Below are 10,062 nucleotides of genomic sequence, written 5' to 3' on the forward strand. Positions count from 1 at the left end.
CAAGAGCACTGGGGATGCAGCTCAGACTTGCCTAGCATGCATAAATCCCTGGGTTCAATCCACAATGCTACCAAGAGGAAGAAATTATACAGGAATACCCAGCTTGTTTAGAAAACAAATTCCTGTTGTCAGCAATGAAAGCCTTCATATTTTTCAACTTGCTATCTTAGAACATTAGGCTTGTGCTGGAAAGCAAAACTCAAAAGGCAGAAGTACAAAGAAGCTTTAAAAAGTAGCAAAACCAAGCTGGAGAGATGGCTTAGTGGTTAAGCGCTTGCCTGTGAAGCCTAAGGACCCCGGTTTGAGGCTCGATTCCCCAGGACTCTCGTTAGCCAGCAGCACAAGGGAGCACACGCGTCTGGAGTTCATTTGCAGTGGCTGGAGGCACTGGCTGGCCTATTCTCTGTCTCTCTCTCTCTCTCTCTGTCGCTGTCAAATAAATAAATAAAAATAAACAAAAAGATTTAATTTAAAAAAGTAGCAAAACTATGCCAGGTGTGGTGGCGCACACCTTTAATTCTAGCGATTGGGAGGTAGAGGTAGGAGAACCGCCATGAGTTCAAGGCTACCCTGAGACTACATAGTGAATTCCAGGTCAGCCTGGGCTAGAGTCAAACCCTACCTTGGAAAAAAAAATAAAAAAGGTAGCAAAACTTATCTAATACCCTGAATCAGAGAAACCAGTTGTACAGCAAAGCTCTTGACCTACAAGAATGTAAGGAAAAATCAGATCCCCTCAGCATGAACCAGGAAGGCAGCGAGGTGACCAAGCCAGCAAGGAGCTGGCTTAGGAAAGTGCCCCTGAATAACCCTCTGCGGCCATAGGGCAGACAGGGCCAAGGACAGATAGGGACATTCCTGTCAGCCAGCAGTAGTTCCCACACCTTTCAAGTTTTTGCCTGCCCTCAACTTTGTTCTGCATCAGGATGCTCAGTCAGCCTCTCAGAGGGAGCTGGTAAGTGTGTCTCCTTCCTCAGAGCCAGGGACCATTCTTAGTCCTTTCCTGGACTAACTTAATCGTCTGGTAACTATGTTCCCAAGTCCCTATTACCCTCCAAGAGCAATGGGACAGGCTAAAATCAAGCCACCTGTTTCAGTTACACCACCACCAGTGGGAGAGGCAAGCCTCCCACAGCTTCATAGGTAACCCATGAGACTATAAAACTCCTTTCACAAGCTACGGGGACCCTCGCTTTCCACCTCATATCTCTACAAGGGTACAGCCATTAGCTTACCATCTATGCCCTTTAAAATTACTCTTGAGGACTGGAGAGCTGGGTCAGGGGGTAAAGGTGCTTGCTTGGAAAGCCTGATGACCCAGGTTTGAGTCTGCAGTACCCATGTAAAGGCAGATCCAAAAAGTGGCACATATATGGAGTTCATTTGCAGCACCAGAAGGCCCTGGTATGCCCATATTCTCCCTCCCTCCCTCTCTCTCCCTCTCTCTCTCTCTCTCTCTCTCAAAAAAGAAAAAAATTTTTAAAAACAAAATTAAAAAAAAAGTTTAATTTATTTATTTGAGACAAAGAGGCGGGGGGGGGGCAGGGAGAGGGAACAAGCACGCAAGCGTGTGTCAGGGCCCCCAGCCACTGCAAACAAACTCCAGATGCATGTGCCACCTTGTGCATCTGGCTTACATGGGTCCTGGGGAATCAAACCTGGGTCCTTTGGCTTTGCAGGCAAGTGCTTTAACTGCTAAGCCACCTCTCCAGAGGCCCCCCCCAAAAAATATTCTAAAGTGCAATGTGTGATTCTACCTCATTACACATATGCTGCCATGATGGAGTACATGAACACTGTATCCCTAATAAGCACCTCTACATGGCCATGACCACCCAAATGTGCAGCGATGTGCACTTCTGGAGCCTAATGATTGCCTAACACAGAGAGGGTTCTTCATTCACCTGCCTGTACTCACTGTCTAGAGCAGACCCAGAACAAAATACCTATGCTATGTTTTTTAAGTCCTGTCAACTTCCTCTTTGCAACCTCAGGCCTAAGAGGAAGCTGGGCTGCTTTCTGGATCCCAGGAATCCTGACTGGAAAGCGGACACATGGGCTCAGTTTTGTAGAAAAAGTTGCACGAGGAAACCAAGAAAAGACATAAATATTCAATCTTAAAGACTTTTTTCTCTAGCACATGGAAATATAATTTCATTCCACATATTAGAAGACAACCAAATTATAAGACAGATCATGACTGTTTCTAGAAATATCTAATTAGTGTCATTCCACAGACAGGAACTGAAACCATAGATATGAATGTGTGTGTAAGCGAATATGGTGGAGTCAAATCAATGCTTTACAAACAGCATAGGCAAAAATGACAGAATCCCATAACTTATATTCCTGACACAAATAGCTTAAATAGTAGAAAACTTCAGTAAAGACTACTTGCCTCCTTGATTTGAAACAAAATGTAATTTCAAGCAGGGTAGGTGTGATGGTGCATGCCTTTAATCCCAGCATTCCAGAGACAGAGGTAAGAAGATCTCCATGAGTTCAAGGCCACCCTGAGACTACATAGTGAATTCCAGGTCAGATGTGTCTAGATCAAGACCCTACCTTGAACATCCGCTGCCCCCACACCAAAAAAAGGACAGAAAATGTAATTTCAAAGGCATAGTAATATAGTGAAAAGGAATTTTAAAAGGAAATACCTAATTTTTCGTACTTTTATTTCTATTTTTATTTGAGGGACAGAAAGAGGGGGAGAGAGAGAGAATGGACACACCAGGGACTCCAGCCTTTGCAAAGGAACTCCAGATGCATGCGCCACCTTGTGTATCTGGCTTATGTGGATCCTGGGGAGTCAAACCTGGGTCGTTTGGCTTTTCAGGCAAGTACCTTAACCCCTAAGCCATCTCTCCAGCCCTTTTTCTTTCTTTCCTTTTTTTTTTTTTTTTTTTTTTTTTTTTGTTTTAAACGTAGGTTGAGCACGCCTTTAACCCCAGCAATGGGAGGTAGAGGTAGTAGGATCGCTGAGAGTTCAAGGCCACCCTGAGACTACATAGTGAATCCCAGGTCAGCCTGGGCTAGAGTGAGACCCTACCTCGAAGAAAGAAAAAAAAACCAAAAACGTAGCTTGAGTGGAAGGCCTGGGAAGCAGGAGGCAGTTAAGGAAGTAAAAGCATCTGATTGGGACAGAGGTGTGCCTTCTGCAGGACTGGGGAGGATCTCTACACAAAGGCTTTCACTTCCCATGGAAACAGGCTGCACAATCCCTCAGTTCTGTCCTCTAATATGAGTTGGAAGGTTATTGAACTGACTAGGAAAAAAAAAAAAAGTGCGCACATCTTTATCAAAGGCTAGCTCCAACTCCCCTTTCTCATTTCCCTCCCAGGAAACTGAAGCAGGAAAATTACCCTAAGCATCTGGAAGGCACAGCTATCTATACACAGAAGGTCCCTCTCTGCCCTGCGAAGTGGGCATTTTCCCATGCAATCCCCTACAGCCACTGGGTCTTCAATAACCTATGGCTGTGTGGGTGCCACCAAAGTTCACTCACACTCCACAGTGGACTTGGGGCTTGGAGTCAGAGAGGGAACAATTCGGGCCTCTCTCTTCCTTTCTCCTCTGGCCACTCAGCACAGGTGGCACAGGGCCTTCTCAGCCTCCTCCCTACCAGAGAAAGGCTGCCTAGGCTCCTGAGGTCACTGAGCAGAAAGCACACATATGGCATCCCCCTCATCATGACTTAAAAAAAAAATCCTCATTTCCCGCCAAAATCTCCCACTCAGAGGAGTGGGGAGAAGCCGGCCTTGGGGGCTCACACCTCGGAGTCTAACTGGCGCCCGGCACGCGCTCTTCAACCCTGTGACCACCCGGAGCCAGCTGCGGGACAATGGGGCCTTGTGCAGGGCGCAGGGGCAGGAGACACTCGGTCCTGGGCCACGAGGCTTCTCCGCGTACGGCACACACCCCTCTGCTACGTGCGGGCCCGACGGCCACCGCTCCCGGGCTCTCCCCGGCGGGAAGGCGAGCCGGCTGGCCTGGGTCCCACGGTCGCTGGCTCACAGCCCGCGCGTGCTGTCCGGGGGAACCGGGGAACTGCAACCCGACGATCAGACCGGCTGCTCGGGGATTCCAAACTTCGCTCGGGACTCCCGGCTGCTGCCGACGCCCCGCCGCGCACACGGCCCCTCTCCCCACCGGCGAGTCCCGATGCTCCCCGGACGCGCCCGGCGCCGCTCAGCGCAACCCCTCGGGGACGCCCTCCGCACCCCCACCGCCCGACGGAGCGCACGGGGACCCGGGCCCGACCCCGGGGGCACTCACGTATCTGCGCACGAGCGTCCGCACCAGGCTGCAGTCCATGGCCGCTCCGCTCCGCTCCGCGCGCCCCGGGGCGACGGACGCCCAGCGCAGCCGCCCCCCGCCCGGTCACGGCCTGGGCGGCGCGGGGGGCGGCCGCGGCCCCTCCGCGCTCATGCCCGGCCCCCGGCGGCCTGGGGAACGCGGCCCGCACGCAGGCCGAGGCTCGGCGGCGCCCGGAGAGGCTCCCGTCGGGCCGGCGCGGCCTGCGCTCGCTCCCCGGCGCCCGCTCGTCCGTCCCGCGGCCGCCGCGCCTCTGGAGCCGGCTCTTCCCTCCTCGCTGCGCCCGGCGCGTCACGGGTGCCAGTGAGCATGCGCGCGCGCCGCAGCCCCCGCCCCCGGCCCCGGCCCGGCCCCGCGCGCTCCCGCGCTCCCCGCCGGGCGCTCCTCGAGCGCGCGCCGCCCCGGGCCGCCCGCTCCCTCCGCCCCGCCCGCCCGCCCGCTGGGCGCCCGACGCCGCCCTGTTGCTTCAGCCTCCCGCGGGGCGCCCAGGACGCTGCCCCGACCCGGGCTGGCCCCGCGTGCCTCGCTCGCTCCTGTCGGTCTCGGGCAGGAAGCCTGGCCTCCTCCAGGTGGCTGTCAGTCCCCGAGGGGACCCGGAGCAGGCCGGTGCTCCTTGGGACCTGCTCTCTTGCAGCTCTGTCTTCTGTCTGGGGGCGCCGACCACCCTGCCCTCGGGCAGCCCGCTCCTTGGCTTCTAGACTTTGCCTGATGGTCAACTCTCATGCTAGCTTTTTCATCGGCACTGAACTAAGCCACCATAGGCAGCACCCCCAATTCCAGAGCAGCTCTCTGCTGTCCAGGGGTCAACCTGGCACAGTCTGTACACGTTCCACGGTCCCCCCTTGCTTCGGCCTCGGATAGTTACTGTGAAAACTAGAAAGAACCTGGGCGTGGTGACGCAGCACTCCGGAGGCAGAGGTAGGAGGATCGCCGTGAGTTCGAAGCTACCCTGAGACTACTTAGTGAATTCCAGGTCAGCCTGGGCTAGATAGAGTGAGACCCTAGCTTGTAAACACAAACAAACAAACAAACAAAAAACTAGAGAGAACTAAGTACAGCAGCGGGCAATCAGAAGCTAACCAGTGGGATCAGGACCCTGATCAGTTGTTAACATCCTGACTGGGCGTGGAGGAGAAATGATACTGTCCCGTTTTGGATTACACAGATTGGCTAGCAGTGAGTGTTAGTGAACAGGAAGAGTGACGAAATAAAGTGCCCCTCTGGATCAACTGAGTCACTGATTACCCATTTTCTACCCAGCCCTCCCCCCCTTGCTTTGTGCTGGGGAAGTGCAGGGCTTTGAACCGCAGCTGAGCAGACGCTGGGCCACGTGGAGGAAGGTGCTTCCCCGCTGGCTTTGCCCCGGGCCTAGTGGTGCCCTCTTCCACAGGGACAGTTACTCTTGTTGGCCAAACTTTTGCTGTTGCATAGACTCCTGTGGGGTATGAAAATGGCAGATCCTCGGTGACTGGAAACTTCCTCCCCTGCCGGTTTCCCATTGTGCACCTTTTGATGTCCTGGGGCTGTGACTACATTGCAGTACACCGGGCCTTCAGCAAACTCTCCCGCATGCCCCTGGTGATGCTTTCTTTCCGTTTCCTACCAAGGCCCTGGCTGCTACCCAGATTTTAGGCTTCCATCTGGCAAATGACATTTGGAGTGGGTGGGGCCTGAGCAGACCTGCACAGCCACTGTATAAACGCTGTCTGTCTAGCGGAAATGTCTGTTTAGTCAGAAGAATGTACTTGTTTTATCTCTCTTTCTCATTTTTATTTTTATTTATTTATTTGACCGAGAAAGGGAGATAATGGGCGCTCCAGGGCCTCCAGCAACCGCAAACTAACTCCAGACATGTGCGCCCTCTTGTGCATGTGGCTAACCTGGGTCCTTTGGCTTTGCAGGCAAGCGCCTTAACCACTAAGCCATCTCTCCAGCCCTCCCTTATTTTTACAAAGGACTAAAAGCAGGAACGTGTCTCTTTTCCTGAGGGACACTATTATTTGGAGGGAATGTCGTGCTTTGCAGCCTTCCTCAGACATGACAGGAGTAACCAGAGCAACTTCTTCATGCTGGGGATAGGAGCATGGGAAGTGGGAAGAGCTTGTGTCCCTGATGATTTCACAGCACCATTGGCACCCTGCTGCTGCCCTAACCAGGAACTGCTTGTTAGCCTGTTTAAGACAGATGAGTTGGATTTTCTATTACCAACAGATGTCAGCACTTTAAACCTATGAAAACAAATCAGTTAGGACTTTTAATTAAAATAACAGAAGCCTCAACTTGCCCTGTGAACCAGTTAGTCATCACTGTGTGACAAACTAGCACCTATGCAGGAGTTTAGACATCAAGAAGTGAGCCTGAGCCTGAGCCAGGGCTCCAGTGCTTGGCAGGTGGTTTTTCTGCTCACTGTGAATTGGCTGGGAATTTCCAGGCTGCTGCATTCTTCTGGGGGCTCAGCCAGGACCGGCAGGTCCCCATGACTCTGGTCACATGCCCAGCCTCTTCATCGTAGGTGGGAGCTGGGAGCAGGTTCTCTTCGGATGATTTCTCACAACTTCGTGGTCTGCGTAGGTGTGGTGGTTTGAATGTAAAACGTACCTCCATGTCCTCATATGTTATACTTAATCCTCAGATGCTGGATCCTTTGGGAGGTGGAGCCTTGCTGAAGGCCAGTTTTCAGGGTTATTATTCCATCTCTACTGGGTGTTCAGAGCTCAGCTGGTTGCTGCTGCTTTCTCCCTGCTGATAAAATGTGATGCCTGGCTGTCTGCTCCTGCTATGCTTCTCCTCTCTGCCCTCAGCATGGTAAAATGTGAAACTTCCCCTTGAAACTGTAAATCAAAATAAACCCTGTCTGTCTTTCTTTCTTTTTTTTTTTGTTTGTTTGTTTCGTTTTGTTTTTCAAGGCAGGGTCTTACTCTGACCCAGACTGACCTGGAATTAACTATATATTCTCAGAGTGACCTTGAACTCATGTCAATCTTCGCACTTCTGCCTCCCAAGCACTGGGATTAAAGGTGTGTGTCACCACGCCCAGCTAAAATAAACTCTTTCCATCAGCTGCTGCTCCTGGTCAAGTGCTTTGTCCCACCAACAAAAATGTAACTGCTACACTGGGCTCCTTCACACAGCAGTTTCATCCCATAAAGATTAAAGTGGACACTACATAACCTCTAGTGACTAGGTTCACAGCCCCAGAACAGTTCCCCTGCTACGCCTGCTAGAAAAAATGAGATCCAAGGTCAAGCCACATTCAAGGTTAAGGGAAGTCGGTTTTACTTCTCAAAGGAAGGGGAAGGAGAGACAGTGTGCAGACTTGGAGAGTCTTGGGTTTGATCCTGGAAATGATCTACCCAGTCTAGTTTAAATAATCATGGAATGTGTTGGCACTTGCCACAACAAGTCTAGAAATGAAATGATGGCCAGAGACTACAGGCTACAAGTTTCTGGGTGTTCAGGAAGAAAGAAAAGCTTTACTCTGATTGGGCCAGCCAAGTCATTGAGCTATTTCCTTGCCAATGCATCCCAGAGTAGCAAAACCAGGAGTCTGGTGACAAGCCTGGGCCTTGTGGAAAATACTAGTCAGTGCCTACAGAGAATGATTATCTTAATCAGCCTCAGGTGATGGGGACCCACCCAGGCCACTAGCAGATCACACTGGCAGTATATTCATGTTTAAACCCCAAAACAAACCAAATTGTAGGTTCATAGCTGGAGGCTTCCAGCTACACCCTTGCCCGCACCCCACTTCCACACAACCTCACAAACATTGCCTCACACAGTTCCCCAAGCAGGAGGCAATGCAGATGAAAACAATCACTTTAGATTATTGGCTCTTAAGTGAAAAAAAGACTAGGAAGGAAGAGTCGGGGTGGGGGGGGGGGGGACGAGGTCTTGGACTGGGAGATAGCTCAGTTGGTAAAGTGTTTGCCTCACAAGCATGAGGACCTGTTTGATCCCCAGAACCCATGTAAAATTGCCAGGGGTGGTGGAGCACTCTTGTATTCCCAGCGCTGGGGAAGGTGGAGATAGGAGGAACTCTGTGGTTTGCTAATTAGTGCCAGTCAAGCCTAAACAGGGACTTTCAGGCCAATGAGAGAATCTGTCTCAGAGGTAGATGGCTGTTGCAGTCAGGTTTGCGTTGCTGACAAAATATCACCCAACCAAGAGCAGCTTGTGGGAAAAAGGAGTTTATTTTGGATTACAGGCTCAAGGGGAAGCTCCATGGTATCAGGGAAAAATGGTGGCATGAGCAGAAGGTGGACATCACCTTCTCGCCAACATCAGATGGACAACAGCAACACGAGAGTGTGGCCAACAATGGCAAAGGGAAACTGGCCATAATACCCATAAGCCCACCCCTAACAATGCTCTGCCTCCTGGAAGCATAAATTCCCAAATCTCCATCAGCTGGGAACCTAGCATTCAGAACACCTGTGTTTATTGGGGGACCCCTGAATCAAACAACCACAATGGCATTCCTGTGGATAACACCTGAGGTTTTTCTCTGGCTGCACGCACACACACACACATACACACACGAACACACATACATGTGCAAAAACACCCAAGGTCTTCCAGCAAACATGGTTCTAATTATTTTCATTGAGGCTGTAATGAACTACAAGCTAAACTGCTGAAGAAAGGAGGTGTGAATTATTAACTGGTAGTAGAAAGGGCTATCACTGGATAGCCAGGAGCTTGAGGCAGTAGCTTGCTGCCCCAAGCTGTTGGGACATTCTGTGCATACCTCCCTAGGTTCTCTCTTTCCACAGACCAAAAATTACCAAGGCAGCCATGATCCCTTGTATTGGTCTCAGTATCCTGGAACTCTTCAGTGAGAGCATGCCCATGACTCCCTCACCCTCCAAGAGTCATAAAGAGACTTCTATTTACCTCAAATATAATGTGCATGAGCAGACCAAAGTGAAGATTCCATCTAAATCTGCCATGGTGTGTGTCAGAATTTATTGTGGTATGAACTGAAATACAAAAAGATAAATAAATAAAATAAAAATAAAAACTGCCCCTACAATGCAATATAGAGAGACTGGAATGTTGCAAGTCCAGAGCCAAATTATATTGGGCTAAATTTAGTCCCTTAATAGCCATTTATTGCCTATCTTGATGTCTGACCTAACATCCTGGTGATTATCAGATGATTAGGTAAAGCCAGTTTGGAATGTGCTAACAGACCACCAACTTTAAGAATATCATCAAGCCGGGCTTGGTGGCACATGTCTTTAATCTGAGCACTCAGGAGGCAAACAGAGGAGGATTTCCATGAGTTCAAGGCCACCCGAAGACGACATAGTTGTGATGGTTTGATTCGGGTGTCCCCCATAAACTTAGGTGTTCTGGGTATGGAGAGACAGCTTAGCAGTTGAGCGCTTGCCTACGAAGCCTAAGGACCCCGGTTCAAGGCTGGATTCCTCAGGACCCACATTAGCCAGATGCACAAGGGGTGGATGTGTCTGGAATTCGTTTTCAGTAGCTGGAAGCCCTGGTGTGCCCATTCTCTCTCTCTATCTGCCTTTCCCTCTCTGTTTCTCTCTGTCACTCTCAAATAAATAAATGAAAATAAACAAAAATTTTAAAAAAATCTTAGGTGTTCTGAATGCTAGGTTCACTGCTGATGGAGATTTAGGAACTGTTGCCTCCTGGAGGCAGTGTGTTTTGGGGGGGCAGACTTATGAGTATTACAGCCAGTTTCCCCTTGCAAGTATTTGGCACACTCCCCTGTTC

General features: G+C 50.6%; 1 protein-coding gene across 8 annotated transcripts in view; it reads right to left on the reverse strand.

Annotated features, from left to right (window-relative positions):
* The window catches only part of Atp11a (ATPase phospholipid transporting 11A), a 128,697-nt gene extending 124,335 nt beyond the window's left edge, over positions 1–4,362 (reverse strand). For all 8 annotated transcript variants that reach the window (XM_045146003.1, XM_045146002.1, XM_045146009.1 and 5 more), the window contains exon 1: positions 4,279–4,362. In XM_045146003.1, the coding sequence (XP_045001938.1) occupies positions 4,279–4,317 (39 nt within the window). In that variant the 5' untranslated portion in view covers positions 4,318–4,362. The remainder of the gene's footprint in view (positions 1–4,278) is intronic.
* Between the last annotated feature and the right edge of the window lie 5,700 nt (positions 4,363–10,062).

This window comes from Jaculus jaculus, chromosome 3 (assembly GCF_020740685.1).
Source record: "Jaculus jaculus isolate mJacJac1 chromosome 3, mJacJac1.mat.Y.cur, whole genome shotgun sequence".
Taxonomy (NCBI): Eukaryota; Metazoa; Chordata; class Mammalia; order Rodentia; family Dipodidae; genus Jaculus; species Jaculus jaculus.